Source organism: Stegostoma tigrinum, chromosome 3 (genome assembly GCF_030684315.1).
Source record: "Stegostoma tigrinum isolate sSteTig4 chromosome 3, sSteTig4.hap1, whole genome shotgun sequence".
Lineage (NCBI taxonomy): Eukaryota > Metazoa > Chordata > Chondrichthyes > Orectolobiformes > Stegostomatidae > Stegostoma > Stegostoma tigrinum.
The window spans coordinates 4,480,543-4,499,316 of NC_081356.1; the positions used below are offsets into that span (position 1 = coordinate 4,480,543).

At 41.1% G+C, this 18,774-nt stretch overlaps 1 protein-coding gene across 1 annotated transcript in view; it reads left to right on the forward strand.

The window, feature by feature from the left end:
* Positions 1-229: 229 nt before the first annotated feature.
* Positions 230-18,774, forward strand: part of LOC125450673 (probable global transcription activator SNF2L2) — a 66,335-nt gene continuing 47,790 nt past the window's right edge. The window contains exons 1-8 of the mRNA XM_059642577.1: positions 230-243; positions 3,497-3,554; positions 8,638-8,741; positions 10,526-10,673; positions 13,704-13,867; positions 16,408-16,474; positions 17,069-17,179; positions 17,786-18,028. Of these exons, the coding sequence (XP_059498560.1) occupies positions 230-243; positions 3,497-3,554; positions 8,638-8,741; positions 10,526-10,673; positions 13,704-13,867; positions 16,408-16,474; positions 17,069-17,179; positions 17,786-18,028 (909 nt within the window). The remainder of the gene's footprint in view (positions 244-3,496; positions 3,555-8,637; positions 8,742-10,525; positions 10,674-13,703; positions 13,868-16,407; positions 16,475-17,068; positions 17,180-17,785; positions 18,029-18,774) is intronic.

Consider the following 18,774-nt stretch of genomic DNA (forward strand, 5'->3'; position numbering starts at 1 on the left):
TCCAGGAACCAGTTGCCAAATAAAGAAGCTAATCTACCTTTCTGGACTTTTCCTCTGGGATAACATGCTGTCTGGCTTACCATGTCTGAAGTGGTGTGTAGCTGGAGCTGAAACATGGTGTCAGCAGGGGTGAACACCTCTGATTCTCCTGCAACATGATTCCATAAGATGGTGCTAAAGAAGACAGTTGAATAAGATGAAGAGCAGAGAGTATGTGAGAAAAGTCACCATGGGCCGTGATGGGTCAGTCACCATGAATCACACTCAAGTGACTTTGCTAAAAATGGGAAAATTCAGCCTGACAACTATGCCCCTGTTAAGAAAAACCTAAATAGATATGAATAGAATTTATTTCAGAAATGGCCTAATTTATGTGAAATGTTCTGGAACTAAATTTAAACTAGTAAACGAAGTAGTTTCAGAGATAATGGGAACTGCAGATGCTGGAGAATTCCAAGATAATAAAATGTGAGGCTGGATGAACACAGCAGGCCAAGCAGCATCTCAGGAGCACAAAAGCTGATGTTTCGGGCCTAGACCCTTCATCAGAGAGGGGGATGGGGAGAGGGAACTGGAATAAATAGGGAGAGAGGGGGAGGCGGACCGAAGATGGAGAGTAAAGAAGATAGGTAGGGAGGGGATAGGTCAGTCCAGGGAAGATGGACAGGTCAAGGAGGTGGGATGAGGTTAGTAGGTAGCTGGGGGTGCGGCTTGGGGCGGGAGGAAGGGATGGGTGAGAGGAAGAACCGGTTAGGGAGGCAGAGACAGGTTGGACTGGTTTTGGGATGCAGTGGGTGGGGGGGGAAGAGCTGGGCTGGTTGTGTGGTGCAGTGGGGGGAGGGGACGAACTGGGCTGGTTCAGGGATGCAGTAGGAGAAGGGGAGATTTTGAAACTGGTGAAGTCCACATTGATACCATATGGCTGCAGGGTTCCCAGGCGGAATATGAGTTGCTGTTCCTGCAACCTTCGGGTGGCATCATTGTGGCACTGCAGGAGGCCCATGATGGACATGTCATCTAGAGAATGGGAGGGGGAGTGGAAATGGTTTGCGACTGGGAGGTGCAGTTGTTTGTTGCGGACTGAGCGGAGGTGTTCTGCAAAGCGGTCCCTAAGCCTCCGCTTGGTTTCCCCAATGTAGAGGAAGCCGCACCGGGTACAGTGGATGCAGTATACCACATTGGCAGATGTGCAGGTGAACCTCTGCTTAATGTGGAATGTCATCTTGGGGCCTGGGATGGGGGTGAGGGAGGAAGTGTGGGGACAAGTGTAGCATTTCCTGCGGTTGCAGGGGAAGGTGCCGGGTGTGGTGGGGTTGGAGGGCAGTGTGGAGCGAACAAGGGAGTCACGGAGATAGTGGTCTCTCCGGAAAGCTGACAGGGGAGGGGATGGAAAAATGTCTTGGGTGGTGGGGTCGGATTGTAAATGGCGGAAGTGTCGGAGGATAATGCGTTGTATCCGGAGGTTGGTAGGGTGGTGTGTGAGAACGAGGGGGATCCTCTTGGGGCGGTTGTGGCGGGGGCGGGGTGTGAGGGATGTGTTGCGGGAAATACGGGAGACGCGGTCAAGGGCGTTCTCGATCACTGTGGGGGGAAAGTTGCGGTCCTTGAAGAACTTGGACATCTGGGATGACGATACAGTCGTCAATGTACCTACAAAGACGTGGAACAGTCCCTCTTCCGCACCTACACAGGCCCCAAACCCCACCTCTTCCTCCGGTACATTGACGACTGTATCGGCGCCACCTCTTGCTCCCCAGAGGAGCTCGAACAGTTCATCCACTTCACCAACACCTTCCACCCCAACCTTCAGTTCACCTGGGCCATCTCCAGCACATCCCTCACCTTCCTGGACCTCAGTCTCCATCTCAGGCAACCAGCTTGTAACTGATGTCCATTTCAAGCCCACCGACTCCCACAGCTACCTGGAATACACCTCCTCCCACCCACCCTCCTGCAAAAATTCCATCCCCTATTCCCAATTCCTCCGCCTCCGCCGCATCTGCTCCCACGATAAGACATTCCACTCCCGCACATCCCAGATGTCCAAGTTCTTCAAGGACCGCAACTTTCCCCCCACAGTGATCGAGAACGCCCTTGACCGCGTCTCCCGTATTTCCCGCAACACATCCCTCACACCCCGCCCCCGCCACAACCGCCCCAAGAGGATCCCCCTCGTTCTCACACACCACCCTACCAACCTCCGGATACAACGCATTATCCTCCGACACTTCCGCCATTTACAATCCGACCCCACCACCCAAGACATTTTTCCATTCCCTCCCCTGTCAGCTTTCCGGAGAGACCACTCTCTCCGTGACTCCCTTGTTCGCTCCACACTGCCCTCCAACCCCACCACACCCGGCACCTTCCCCTGCAACCGCAGGAAATGCTACACTTGTCCCCACACCTCCTCCCTCACCCCCATCCCAGGCCCCAAGATGACATTCCACATTAAGCAGAGGTTCACCTGCACATCTGCCAATGTGGTATACTGCATCCACTGTACCCGGTGCGGCTTCCTCTACATTGGGGAAACCAAGCGGAGGCTTGGGGACCGCTTTGCCGAACATCTCCGCTCAGTCCGCAACAAACAACTGCACCTCCCAGTCGCAAACCATTTCCACTCCCCCTCCCATTCTCTAGATGACATGTCCATCATGGGCCTCCTGCAGTGCCACAATGATGCCACCCGAAGGTTGCAGGAACAGCAACTCATATTCCGCCTGGGAACCCTGCAGCCATATGGTATCAATGTGGACTTCACCAGTTTCAAAATCTCCCCTTCTCCTACTGCATCCCTGAACCAGCCCAGTTCGTCCCCTCCCCCCACTGCACCACACAACCAGCCCAGCTCTTCCCCCCCCCCCCCCCCCCCCCCCCCACCCCACCCACTGCATCCCAAAACCAGTCCAACCTGTCTCTGCCTCCCTAACCGGTTCTTCCTCTCACCCATCCCTTCCTCCCACCCCAAGCCGCACCCCCAGCTACCTACTAACCTCATCCCACCTCCTTGACCTGTCCGTCTTCCCTGGACTGACCTATCCCCTCCCTACCTCCCCACCTACTCTCTCTCCACCTATCTTCTTTACTCTCCATCTTCGGTCCGCCTCCCCCTCTCTCCCTATTTATTCCAGTTCCCTCTCCCCATCCCCCTCTCTGATGAAGGGTCTAGGCCCGAAACGTCAGCTTTTGTGCTCCTGAGATGCTGCTTGGCCTGCTGTGTTCATCCAGCCTCACATTTTATTACCATAAACGAAGTAGTTTCCTTCGTTCTGATTGTAAGTGGGAAAAATATAACCAAAAGTTGTTTTCGTGCTTTGCAAAGAAAACCAAAGGCTATTTGTCCAGGTTATCCATACTTCACCTTCATTTTTGTAAAAATGGCTCTGTCATGGTTTTGCATTTAAAGTGATATATATTTAGTTATACTGAATCTTTTGGTACTGATAGTAACCTCACGACTTTCTGAACCTGTTGACTTTTTAAATCTGCTTAGGTATGAAGTAGCTCCACGGTCAGACAGTGAGGAGAGTGGTTCAGAGTATGAAGAGGAGGTATGTACTTTATTTTAATTTTGTCTTCTATAAATTTTCTTCTTCTCCTTTGGAAGTTTTTTCCCCCGCCTTAAGATGGTACAAACTTTTTGAGGTTCATTTGCTTGGAAATATCTCTGTCAAATCACCATGATCCCCCTGATAGTCTTTGTATCAAATTCAGTAAACTACTTAATTTGGAAGAAATCGTGGCAAAAGCTGAATTGTTCCCTACTTGCACCCACAAACCTGAATTAGTAGCAGGGATTACTCTGTAATGGTCACAAATGGGAGCCCTTTCTATTCCTAGCATTAGAATGCTGAGACTAATTACAGTGCTTTCCAGCTTTTCCTTGTTTGACATCAGCTAACTTAAAAGTCTGTGTTCAATTTTTTTTATTGTAAACCCATTGGTGGCATTTTTAGCATCATTGCTGAAAGTGTTCATACTTTTGGTTTTAAGCTTTTCAATTTGACTGGAAACTAATTCTCTCTGGAGAAAAATGTGCTTTTAGCTGATTGTGTCAAATTCATTTTGACACTTCGATGTGAGCATAGACCCTGGTGCATGCTCATTTTTCTTTCATAGCTTCTGCAATATTTTGACATTGTGTTGTTAGGGCCTCCCAAACAGCACTGAGGATGTACCAAAATCACTGGTTCATGAGGCAGATTACCACCACCATCTCGAGGACAACTGGGGATGGGTGATAAATGCTGGCCTTGCAAGTGATTAGTACATCATATACATGAATAAATGAACCCAGAGGTTTGCTTCCGACAGTCTGTTCAATAGAAAGATTAGAAGATCTCCTGTGCACGTTAATGTAGCCATTTCATTTGGAAAAAATCCAAAATCAGGTTTTTGGTATATTAAAAACCATGCCACAGAAGGCCCACTTTTACTTCTCCAAGACCGCTTAAGAAAACCAGCAACGGTGACAGCTATTACCAAGGATTTAATGTACGGCTGCTCACCAATTTTGAGATTAAGCACAGTTAGAAATAACAGTATGGATTGAGGATGGTTTCAGACAGGGTTTTATAAAGTATGTTGAACCAATAGCCAGAGGTTCTCTAAGCTATTTAAATTGAGTAGCTGTTATCTTGACTTACACAAAGCTTACTGTAAGGTAGGACTTAATTTACTTGGATGACAAAACACCACTGTCACCTTATCTTTCTAATACTTCTACTTACTGGCCTAGGGATTTACTGGTTCCTTTGATGCAATTCACCTGAAATTAGTGTAACGAATGTAACACAGCAAACTTTTTTTTTGCGTTGATTGCTTCCAACGTAATTAGATTTTGTGCAATCTTTTGAAATAGATTTCCTTTTTCAAAATGAAGGTGTTAAATGCTCTTCAAACTGGTCACTTGCCCAAGAGGAAATAGTCACCATCTGGTATTTTCACTAATTATATTGACCTTTTGGGGAGGCTCTGAAAATATTGTTTTTTGTAGTTAATGTGTTAATATATAGAATAAAAGTGACTATAGTTTGTGACAGATCCATTTTGAGCTGTATTAAACTGCACAAAGTTATCCCCCTCAAATGTATTGAGCAATTTTTAAAGCAACATTGAAAACAACGTATAAAATATGCCCAATCCAATTATTATAGAACATAGAACATTACAGCACAGTACAGGCCCTTCGGCCCTCGATGTTGTGCCGACCTGTCATACCGATCTCAAGCCCATCTAACCTACACTATTCAATGTACGTCCATATGCTCATCCAATGACAACTTAAATGTACCTAAAGTTGGCGAATCTACTACCGTTGCAGGCAAAGCGTTCCATTCCCTTACTACTCTGAGTAAAGAAACTACCTCTGACATCTGTCCTATATTAATCACCCCTCAATTTAAAGCTATGCCCCCTCGTGCTCGCCGTCACCATCCTAGGAAAAAGACTCTCCCTATCCACCCTATCTAACCCTCTGATTATTTTATATGTTTCAATTAAGGCACCTCTCAACCTTCTGCTCTAATGAAAACAGCCTCAAGTCCCTCAGCCTTTCCTCGTAAGACCTTCCCTCCATACCAGGCAACATCCTAGTAAATCTCCTTTGCACCCTTTCCAAAGCTTCCACATCCTTCTTATAATGCGGTGACCAGAACTGTACACAATACTCCAAGTGCGGCCACACCAGAGTTTTGTACAGCGGCAGCATAACCTCTTGGTTCTGGAACTCGATCCCTCTATTAATAAAAGCTAAAACACTGTATGCCTTCTTAACAGCCCTGTCAACCTGGGTGGCAACTTTCAAGGATCTGTGTACATGGACACTGAGATCTCTCTGCTCATCTACACTACCAAGAATCTTACCATTAGCCCTGTACTCTGCTTTCTGGTTACTCCTACCAAAGTGCATCACCTCACACTTGTCTGCATTAAACTCCATTTGCCACCTCTCAGCCCAGCTCTGCAGCTTATCTATGTCTCTCTGCAACCTACAGCATCCTTTGTCACTATCCACGACTCCACCGACTTTAGTGTTGTCTGCAAATTTACTAACCCATCCTTCTACGCCCTCATCCAGGTCATTTATAAAAATGACAAACAGCAGTGGACCCAACACTGACCCTTGCGGTACACCACGAGTAACTGGTCTCCAGGATGAACATTTCCCATCAACTAGCACCCTCTGTCTTCTTTCAGCAAGCCAATATATATATGGCATCTTTTATGTTTAATGATGTGCAGTGCATTTGAGGGGAGCCTAAAAGAAAACTTGATCAGCCAGCGCTGTTTTAACCCAAAGTGGGAACTGTTCCCCTCTTTTGCCATTTTCTTTTGAGAATTCGTAATTAACTAAACGGGATGAGTTGAATTATTATTCTCCTCCATGTCAATTCAAGCGGATCTCTTTTTTAAATCCCTGTTGGAAGTTTGAGTACTTTCGGAAATTTGTGGAACTTGCATTGTTCTAGATTGATCAATTTCCAATTGCAAACAAAATTGAGTGTTCTTTCCACTGTTGTCTTTACAAAACCTCAGCATCAAAAAGTCATGTTGAATTTTTTTCGCTGTCTTCATTTCCGTATTTATCGTTTTTAAAAAAAAAATTGGTATTGTCAAAAAATATTGATGAGAAACATTGCAACTTGTGTCAAAAATAATGTAGAAAACATATCAATACTGTACTCGGCGGGGCGGGGAGAACAAGTAATTCTTGGCAAATTGAATAGTAGAAATCTGAAGCTCTGACCTTTTTTAAATTACTGTAGTTGCTAGATTTATTGATGATTTTAATACTTGGCAATTATTTTTCTCTCAATTTTAAGAATAATGAGGAATATGAAACAAAGTTACCAACACACACAAGAACAGAATAAGGCCATTCAGCCCAGTGAGTCTGTGCCAGCGTTCACTTAGATCATGGCTGATTTGATCATCCTCAACACTCTCTTTTCCTGTCTTTTTCCTCCAAAGCCCTTGATTTTCTTACTGGTTTAAAAAAGCCTGTCTATCTCAGCTTTGAATAGTCAACAACATAGCATGCCGGTCCTCTCTGGTAAAGAATTCCACAGATTCATTGTCCTCAAAAGAAATTCTTCATCTCAGTCTTAAATGGGCGGTCCCTTATTCTGAGATTATGCCCACTGGTCCCAGACTCTCCCAGAAGGGACCTTCCCATATTTATCCAAAGAATTCTTGTATATTCCACTAAGTTTGCTTCTCATTCTTCTGAACTCCAGTGAATAAAAGTCCAACCTACTCAATCTCTCCCTTCGTACTTAAGATCAATGTAGTAAGCCTCCTCTGGACTGACTCCATTGCCAATATATCTTTCCTCAAGGTTGTTCACTGTATTCCAGCTGTGGTCTGAATTGTGCCTAGTGTAGTTTTAGCAACCTTTCCTACTCTTATCCTCCATTCTCTTTGAAAGAAAGCCCATTGTTCCATTTGACTTCCCTGTGACCTGCTGAAATTGCATGCTAGCTTTGTGTGATTTACTCATGAGATCTTCCAAATCTTATTTGTTCTGTAGCTCCCTGCAGTCTTTCTGCATTTAAATAATAACCGACTTCTCTATTCTTCCTGTCAATCCCTTTCCAACATTCTATTCCATCTACAAAGTCTTTTTGCCCATTCATTTAACCTGTCTACGTCCCATTGCAGACTCTTTGTCATCCTCAGCACTTGCTCACTTGCTTCGTTTTGATTCATTCTTGAGATGGCTTTTTTACATTCATTTGCCTCATCCAAGTCTTTAATGTATTATGTTGTAAATAACTGTGGCCTCAACACTCAATGTTGTGGTGATCGACTGGTTACAGGTTACCATCCTGAAAATACCTCCCTTATGTGAACTCTGCATTCTATTACAAAAATGGAAATTACTGGAGTAACTCAGCAGGTCTGGCACCTTTTTGTAGGAAGAAAGCAGAATTGATGTTTCGAGTCCAATCATTCCTCTTCAGATCTAAAACATCATCGTTTTCTCCAGCATCTGCAGTTCTTTGTTTTATGCTGTCTTCTATTAGTTAGCTAATGCTCTATCCATGCTAATGTACCTCCAACACCATGAACACTCAATAAGTAACCTATTGAGTAGTACCTGATGAAGAGTTACCTAGACTGTAAACATTAACTTGCTTTCTGTCCATGAATGCTGCCTGACCCACCGATCTCCAGCACTTATTGTTTTCAGTACCTCCTCAAACGTCATCTGAATGCCCAGCTATTTTACTTCCGCTGATTCCTCTTTATCTATCGTACTTGTTATCTCCTTGGACTGCTAATAATTTTGTCAGGCATGGGATTTCCCTTTTTGTGAAAATTTATTAACATCTGTTATGTTGCATCATACTGCATTGGAGCTCCACTGTGCTTTTCTTTTAACAAAATTCCACAACCTATTAAGTTATATCTGCTCTATTACTTTGTGTTCAAGAGTTTATTGTCAAAGGAACAGAAACTCCTGGTTGACCTTTTTACTAATCATATCTTTGTGATGTAATTCTTCAGTATGTTCTTCCAGTTTGTTTCATCCCACTGCTAGTGCACTGAGGCGAAAAAGTGTTTCCGATGATGTCATGTCTCATGCATTGTTGGTTCAAGTATAAGGCTTGTTGAATTTTTGTTTTTGAGGAGGAAGATGAAGAAGCCCCAGTTGCACCTGATAATGAAGAAAAGAAGATTATCGTTCCTAATATTGAAGATGTACCTGACTTCTTTGCAAAGCAGATAATTGAGTATGTATTAAAATATTTTACTTTGGATTGCAAGTTTAATTTTCAAGGAATTGCTATTGAGACTCTTGCAATTTGAATGTGCATCCACACACAGCAAAGTCAAATATTTTATTAACTAAAAATATCCAGTTGCACTTCCTAGCTATCATGTCCCATTTTATTACCAATAAGATTCTAAATAATTTTTCCATCATAACTACAAACATCAAGCTCAAATTTGATAATTTTAAAAGAAGCTAACAATTGCATCTGAAGTGGAAGCAGATGTTCAAAATAGCAAGGAGTTAACAAGATCAAAAACTTAAACACATACTTAATAAAAACAATAAAAGCAATGAACATGTCAAATGGATGCTTGCATTATTCTTCATAATATATACAACATGTCAATATGAGAATATTTGTCAATTGTAAGTGCCATCGAGTGGTGGAAATGTGAAGCTGCAAGCATGACTGAGGCCTCCTGTATCACATTAAATGTGCTGCAGGAAAATTAGCTTTAACCTGACGGTTTGTTCAGAAATCCCTCAGTGTCACAAAAGGTTTCCTTTTTCAGACTGAGATCATTTGCCAGATTATTTCATTCTTGACTGCAAGAGCAGGTTATTTTGGGATGTGTCTGTCCTGCCACTGGAGGAGTCGGTCATAAGCACGACCCCACTGATTGATTACGGCAGTTCCACAGCCACTTAATGCTCCAAGAAGCATCCAAGAAGTCATTTTTGACACCTGGCACAAACTTAAGTCTTGGCTTTGATTCCATCCTCTTCCTTGACAATATTGGGCTTGCCCAGAATGCTGCAATAGAATTGTCTATTTAATCTCAAACTTAAATTCTGTCCAGGGACTTGAAAGGTAATGAATGGCCTCATGCCTAAAAGTGGGAGTCAGATGATCAAATTGGAAACCTCATTGCCTTCCTGACTCCCTGCAATGAAAGGCTCAAGGTTGGCTTTCCTGCCTGGTTGCCATTGCTTGTGGTTGTACATCCTATAATATTTAATCAACAATAGATTGACGGTCAGTTCATGTGTACAGCTCCAGTAAAATTCCAGCTGTTAGATCTGATGCCTGACTAAGAGATGATATCCTTCCTTACTGGCCCTTTCTTGTACAATGGCAACACCCACTGGTGGAACTGAAGGGTACTAGAGAACTGCCTTTCTCTCTCAAATTGGCCCCTAAAGCCTCCTCCTTGCATCCTTATGAGGGCCTGGCGAAACCACCCTACTGTCATGTCTTGGGCTCACCTGTTAGGGCAACGTTCCGTAGTGGCCACCAATCCCAGTTGCACTGTAGTCCATGAGGAATAGTTATTATTTGGAATCAAGAAAGTGAAAGTTTGTTCTTGGCTGATCTAAGCTTCTGTTTGCACACTTTGTAAAATTCCATGGTGTGTTCTGTCTTGGGTGGCTTTGTTGGGATCACGCTATCAGTATTTTTCAATATTGCACAATACCAGTTTTTGAGAGACCACTGGCAAGACTACTTGCTTGGAGCCAGTTGGACAGTAGTGTTACCTGGAACCTGTATCTCTTAAAAGATAATAATTATGCAGGAATGGTGTTCAAATGAAACAGCTATGTCAGCATTGTGTAGAAATAGCATTTCCTCTGTTTCACTTGAGGGTCAACACTTTTCTGGATTTCCCAGTGAGTAGACAACTGTCTTGTCACTTGAGGGACAACACTAGTTCTGGATTTCCCAATGAGTAGACAACTGTCTTGTTTCAAGGGCTGTTTTGCATAAGTGGGCAAGTATGATTGTTATCTTTTTGATTTTAGATGTGCTAAACAAGATGTTGATGATGAATACAGCATGCGAGCAGGAATGAAAGGTTCGCAGTCATATTATGCAGTGGCACATGCCGTCACAGAAAGGGTAGAGAAGCAGTCAGCTTTGTTGATCAATGGATCACTTAAGCAGTACCAGGTAAGTACAGAGATGAGAATATTTAAAGCACCAAATCAGAGAACCCATTCCTGATCCTGATGGAACAACAGAATAGACATTTGCATTTTGATCAGTTCTGCCCTCAAATTTCCTGGCCAGGAGATTTTTATTCCATGACTGCAAAGATAAATTTGGGAATGCTTGCAGCCAGCTGTGTAATTAGTGTGAAAACCACTTCCTTTTTTCATCACTAGATTCCTGATTCTTACATTTCAAAGGCTCTTTGTTACTTTGAAAGCTACAGAAAGTATGTAAAATGAGTGTGGAGATAGGTGGCCAGGGGAGAGGCACAAATTTAAGACTGGAAAAAGGAGACATTTCTTTTCTGGGGGTTGTGTATCTTTGGAACTACTTGCCACAGAATGCTGAGGAAATAGGGTCTTTGTTTACCTTTAAAACTGAGATCAGTTGAGCAATCAAGAATAATGGAGAAAAGGGCAGGAAATTGGACATGAGGAATGTAGGATTCAACCAGGATCCTGTTGAGTGGATAAGCAGGCTTGAGGAACTGAACAGTCTATTTCCGTTGCTTTTTTGTATGGACTTATGGATGTTGGCCAGGGGTGGGGGTATGGTAGAATGCCCAGTGAGTGCAGAATTAGGATAGATTGAAGAGTTCATTTGGGGCAAGGGGCTGGCCTGGGGTGGAAAAAATGCTGGTAAGTTTGTATCATGTGCAGTGAGGAATCAGGTCTCAGGTCTGATGGGCCAGGGATGGTATTTGAGATGGGAAGTAATGGAGGATCGGGTTAAGTAAGGGGTTTAGTTTAATAGTTACCCAGGTGTAAAGCAGGTTTTCAATCTTTTAATCTTTCCTGACTTATCAGTTAAGCTCAAACAAATCAGAACAATCTAAAATTTCTGACTCTAACTCCTAGTTCGAAGCTATTTTTGGAGGGTTCCACAAGTTAGACTTTCCCAAGGAAATTTCACATTGTCAGGCAATCCTATGGAGTCAACTGCATTTGGATTTCCACATGATCCTGATGCTGAGTTCCAGTCCATGCTGCTGCAACAGCTTTTTCCCTGTTGAAATTTCTGGGGCATTATGTATGAGTATTTCAACTAGAAAGTGTAGTAATTTTTTTTGATATACAGTGTTTTGCTTTTTCCTTTGCACAAATTAAATATGCATAACTTTTAGGGCTGGAACTTAACAGTAATATGCTATTCTTCACCAAAAATTAAATGTTCACACAAGTGGATAAATACCTCTTCCAAGTTTCAATAGCCTGTCAGCCCATAACTGTTTGGGCCATTGTGTCAGCAATAATTATTCAAATAAAACAGAAATGACTATTGGACAAGTGTAGGGTAACAGTATGATGCAATAGATGTCAGCATCATCAGGGAGATGAATATTGAGGAACAGTAATCAATATAATATTTATTTCAGAACTGTGTATGTCTCTCATTACTTGCAATAAATATACACAACACTAAAATATTGCTTTGTATCTTAGAGATAATTAACTTGAAGTGGCCTTGTAGATAGCTGGCTCCTGTTAATGTTTTTGTGTTGTAAATTATAGAAGAATACATTGCAAACCTTTGTAGCGTGATGTGTAAGGATGTTAAATCCATCTCTTTTAATGATAAGACCATAATAAAAAAGAACAGGAGCAGGTCATTCAGCCTCTTGAGCCTGCTCTGCCATTCAACATAATTATGGCTGACCTGACTGCACTCATCATGTCCACTTGCCTGCCCTTTCACTACAACCCTTCATTTCCTCTACTGATCAAGAATCTACTTGTAGTAAAGCATATTTTAACAAGGTTTTACTATTCTAAACTACAACATCTCCAGTGTCTGTCAAGCAGAGGTGGAAACATGTTTACTGTTATCGTTGTTTACAAAGAAACAAAGAAACCTACAGCGCAGGAACAGGCCCTTCGGCCCTCCAAGCCTGCGCTGGTCAAGATCCACTGTCTAACCTGTCATCTATTTCCTAACGGTCTGTGTCCATTTGCTCCCTGCCCATCCATGTACCTGTCCAAATAGATCTTAAAAGATGCTAACGTGTCTGCGTCTACCACTTCCGCTGGCATCGCGTTCCAGGCGTGCCCACCACCCTCTGTGTAAAGAACTTTCCACGCATATCTCCCTTAAACTTTCCTCCTCTCACTTTGAACTCATGACCCCTAGTAATTGAGTCCCCCACTCTGGGGGGGAAAAAGCTTTTTGCTACCCACCCTGTCTATACCCCTCATGATTTTGTAGACCTCAATCAGGTCCCCCCTCAATCTCTGTCTTTCTAATGAAAATAATCCTAATCTATTCAACCTCTCTTCATAGCTAGGCACCCTCCATACCAGGCAACATCCTGGTGAACATCCTCTGCACCCTCTCCAAAGCATTCACATCCTTTTGGTAATGTGGCGACCAGAACTGCACACAGTACCCCAAATGCGGCCGAACCAAAGTCCTATACAACTGCAACATGACCTGCCAACTCTTGTACTCAATACCCTGCCCAATGAAGGAAAGCATGCCATATGCCTTCTTGACCACCCTATTGATCTAGTTTATTGATCTTGTTTATTGATCTAGCTTGTACTGGCTTGGCTTTGTGATGGTAACAAAGGACTCCAGCCTTTAAATGTCATCCAGATCCTGGTGGAGAGAGGTTGTGTACCACTATTCCCAGGAGTTTTGAAAATAGAAAGCTTGAAAGAATTAATTATTTTGAGTCATGGGGTGGGCCAAGTGAAATTTTGCCCTACTTCATCTACTTTTTAAATGAGTTTAAAACAGAATTCTCAATGCCCAAGAAGCAACTTGCATTCTGTGAATTTTGTTTTTGGTTGAGGTCTACAAACAACTTTATAACTATAAATCGTATGTATGAGCTTGGGTTTGATCCCTGTGCAGTTCATGACAAGTCACTTTTAAACTACTATGGTTGAAGTATTATGTGTATGATTAAAGTTGAAAGTGTACCATTTTTATTTTGGGTGAAATAATATCTGCTGTAACATACGTAAGCTTTCTTATCACAAATTTTAGCTTCAAGGGCTTGAGTGGCTGGTTTCTCTTTACAATAACAATCTGAATGGAATTCTGGCTGACGAGATGGGACTTGGAAAGACAATCCAGACTATTGCGCTCATCACCTACCTGATGGAACACAAGAGACTCAATGGACCCTATCTCATTATAGTACCCCTCTCGTAAGTCTGATAAAAGTATTGTAATCTGGATGTTTATTTTGGTCTAAGTGTGAACTGATTTTATATTTTTGATTAGCTGGTCAGAAGTCGTATTGATCTCTTATGGGGAATGACCTACTTTAAGCCACTCGTCCTCTGCCATGTGAAACTGGTCATTTCACTGAGTCAGCAAAACTGTACATTATTTTCTAACTGTGACATAACTTGATAAAGGGCAATGGTTATCAGCTCAATGTGATGTCGCTGGATATAAAGTCTAAATTTACAATTTTTTTGTTGTCATTCATGTAATTTTATACACACATTGACAGGCAGTATGGACTGTAATCCCTAGTGCTGCAGAGGGAAAATGCAGTGGTTATTTTCACGGGATTCAACATTAACACTGTTTCTATTCAAAGTTGTTGTCACATCTGTTGAGTTGCTCCAGCAATTTCCAGCATCTGCAGTCCTATATAAACATTTTTGTTTTACTGTTTGTGCAATGACAGTCGTGCTGTGGCTATGTTTATCTACATTTCTGGTTTAAATACAAGAAAATAATAACTTGTATGTCAATGGCTTTGGTCTGAATTGGTAGATTGATCCAACCATTATGGAGATGTGTGTTCCAGAAGTATTTCCTCCCTTAGTCAGCCTGTTGCATCAAAGCCAAAGAATTGGAAACCACCAAAAAATATAGAACATTCTTCCTACCCACAGAATCCAGGTTCAACTTAGTGTGTCTAATTACTGCCCTCTCTCCCACTTCCCAGAAAGTCTTCAGCATAGCTGTGATGCAGCACCTACCCACCAGTAATTTTTTTTTTGATGGTTACTTTGGGTCCTGTCAGAATCTTTGATTCAAACATAGATGCTATGTTCCCTCTGGCCAAGAGAGAGATAGAATGGTTTGTTCATGACCCTGCAGTCTTCAACAATATTCATAATTCTGCTGATAATTAGGAACTCTCACCACAGTTCATCTAATTATAATTTTCAGACTTAGACTTATAAAAGGCAGTTAATCCTTTTTGCCGCAGAAATGCCAAATGACCATCTCGAACATGGAAAAAAAATTCACCCGCCTCCTCACACCACACAGCCATCACCCAGACTGTCACTAAACATCACTGGGGCCACATTTTAACCAGAAGCTGATTGGACCGTTCTGACTTAAGGCTTGCAGGAAGGAAAAGTTTAAACCATGTGCATGTCATTATAAGATAATTGATTATTACCATATAAAGTTAAATCAAAGTATTTCATGATTGAAGATTAACTTTTTGATTTTAACGTAAAATGACTTGCTGAGGGCTTTGTACAATCTATGCAGAACTATTTTCATAGACATATAACAAACTAAGTTAAATCTGACTAACTTTTTTTGTTCATTCATGGAACTGTCTAACTTAAGGAATTATTAAAATGGTTTTCCTTAATTGGGGTAACTTTATAATTTGGAATAATTTCTTCATAATTAAATCAAATAAATTGACAGAACAAAAGAGAAAATTTATCATAGATACATTTTAGAACATAGAACATTACAGAGCAGTTCAGGCCCTTCAGCCCTCGATGTTGCGCCGACCTGTGAAACCAATCCGAAGCCTATCTAACCTACACTATTCCATTATCATCCATATGTTTATCCAATGACCATTTAAATGCCCTTAAACTTGGCGAGTCTACTACTGTTGCAGGCAGGGCATTCCACGCCCTTACTACTCTCTGAGTAAAGAACCTACCTCTAACATCTGTCCTATATCTGTCACTCCTCAATTTTATATTAAGAATTCCTGTATCTTGACTCTGGGAAGGCATATCCCACTTTTTGTGGCAAATAGTTGTGCACTTCTTAAGATAGGAATCATGCCTTGTATACCATACGTGACAAATTGATGTATAGCTTTACAGACTTTAACTCCTGTAGTACTGCTTTTAGCAAAAATATGTAGCAGGTTGCTTTTGTGACTTGCAGCTGTCATGTATTGGTAAGTGCACAAATGTATTTCCATATCTGAACCCTGTTTGGGCTTTAACATCTTTTTTAGAAAACCTAAATATTCTGTAAAGAAATTTTATTATTTGCAAACTAAATGTTTCACATAAAATTCAAGTTTCCAGTACTACGTTTTCAGTCCAGCTTTCCAAGTTTATTCTAGTACATCACATCTGATTTATTGTAAATTAGTCATTAAAATAAAACAAACTCTGGATGCTGGAGATCTGAAACACCCACAATAGCATTTCAGAAGAAGTGTCACTGGACTTGAAAAGTTAGCTCTGGTTTCTGTCCACAAATGCGGCCGGATCAGCTGATTTTTCTCCAGCAATTTCTGTTTTTGTATCTGGTTGACAATTTGTTGATATTCCTTAACATATTTGGAACTGAGTATATGCTCAGATGACGTTGTGCATGATCTTTGCAACAATAACAGTGTGACTTTGCCACTGAAATGTAGTTAGGAGCTTGTCTCTTTTGAACTTTTTGTAATATTTAAAAATGAAATAACTGTTTTGGGTGAAGTATTAAGTTGGGCCTTTCTCTCCCTTTTTAGAACTTTATCCAACTGGGTGTATGAATTTGATAAATGGGCCCCGTCTGTTGTGAAGATTTCTTACAAGGTTTGTTTTTTTGTCTTTGCTGTAGAAGGCATACTGTGATTTTTTTTTTTCTCCTATTGCATTCATTCTACCTATGGCTTTTTGTTATTAATTTACTTCCAAGTAGTTAAAGCTGTAGAGAGCTACTTTACATTTTCCAATGCATAAGAAAAGCTATTCCTAGATGTCCTTTATTTAATTTTATGTAAAGCCTCAGCTAGAATTCACATTTCTATGAACAGTATAGTCATTAAGAAGCTGGCATATTTTAAAACTAATTATACATTAGTTTTCTTTACATTCTGCAGTGAGCAGGTTGAGCTTAGGCATGATGCTAGGAAGAACTGCTGATAAATATGTACTGAACGACAGTGAGTAAACCTAACAGAACAGTTTAACTGGAAACTTGTGTCTAAAGCTTTTAGAATCCGTCAGTGTTGTTTATTTTCTAAAGAAACAAATTAATGCAAGATACCTTCATATTACAGCATCTGCTAATATATTTTACTTTGCATGAACTGCACAGATTTTCTATAAATTTAACAGCTTTATAGTAGAAAACCGAGTAAATACTAACTGGTATGTCAAGGTAACATAATTCTCATTCTTTCTAAGGGTACACCAGCTCTCCGCCGGTCATTTATTCCACAACTGCGCAGTGGAAAATTCAACGTTCTTTTAACCACATATGAGTATATTATTAAGGACAAACATGTGCTTGCTAAGGTGAGATTGATTTCTAATGTTTGGCAAGCTTTTTCTAACAACAGTGAATGTTTGAATATCCTGAGCCTTCTTTGGGCCACTATGACAATGGCGTGTGGAAACTAACACTCATTTTTCTTTTCTTCTGTTGAGGTAAGTGTTGAGATTCCAAACTTCAGCTCCAGAAACAAACTCAGGACTTGCACCTTCTGTGGAAAAGAAGCAGACAAGTCAGTTACCATTTCAAGTCGCATTACCCTTGTTCGGAACTGTGCTCAATGTAACTCTGCTTTCTCTCCACTGCTGCCAAACCTGCTGAGTTTCTCCCAGCAGTTTCTGTTTTTGTTTCAGATCTTCAGCATCCATGGTTCTTTGTTTTATTATAATCAGTTTCAAAAGTATCTGCCTCGTTAATGAGTCTCAAGGAAAGGAATGAAGGATAGATGTTATTTACAAAATTCAAAATTTTATTAACTTGATCTTTTTCTGTAAAGGCAAAATTATGACTGAATTAAGATTTTCTTTTTGCAATTTATGAATTTATTGCACAGTTTCTAGGCATTTTCTGCAATATTTCATAGAATTATGACACGTTCTAATTCACCAGATGTTTCCCTTCTGTTGCAGCTTCGATGGAAATACATGATTGTGGATGAAGGTCATCGTATGAAGAATCATCATTGTAAACTGACCCAGGTGTTGAACACTCACTACGTTGCACCTCGCCGGGTCCTTTTAACAGGAACTCCATTGCAGAACAAACTCCCTGAACTTTGGGCTCTTCTAAACTTCCTCTTGCCTACTATCTTCAAAAGCTGCAGCACCTTTGAGCAGTGGTTTAATGCTCCATTTGCAATGACTGGAGAAAGGGTAAAGATCATGCTGCTTGAGCTTTGCAGTTGTACTTAAACCATTACATTTTACATTTAAGAAATATAAATGCCCAAAAAGATTCAGCACAATTATATAGCATGCATATAATCTAACCATATCAATTCTGAAAAATGCACATCTGTAATGTATGAAGTGTTTCCTTTCTTCCATTGGAATATTGCAGATTCAGAAGCAAATCGACTTTTGCGGCTGCTTTGAAATCAATTGTAACGTATAATAATGGAATTTAGAAGTGGGATATGGAGGTATAGCAAAGATTGATCTAATGAATTTAGATAATACTTGCTCTGTTTTTGGTTTAATAAATTTGTTGAAAAAATGTATCTGCAGTAGTTTTAGAAGCAAAAATGAGGAATTTTAATAAAATCTCAGGCAATGGAAGTAACTCTGAATCTCATTGATTGCAGTCATGAAGGTCTTTCAGGCCTAGGTAGAGAATCCAAAATTTGATGAGTGTATTTGATAAACATCTTTTCTTTCTGAACCATCTCAATTGCTGAATCTCTATGTTAAATAGAATTTTATGGACTTGCCAGCCTTCTGTTACTGTTGCCCTCAACTAACCATTAACTCTAGCAAAGTTGATATGTAATTTCCAGGGAAAACAAAGTTAAACCTGATCCTGTTTTCATCCAATATCCCCTGGGGGAATAAGCATTAGAAATAGGTTTTGAGCTAACAAGGTTCAGAAGAAGGGTTTAGGTGCGAAACGTCAGCCTTCC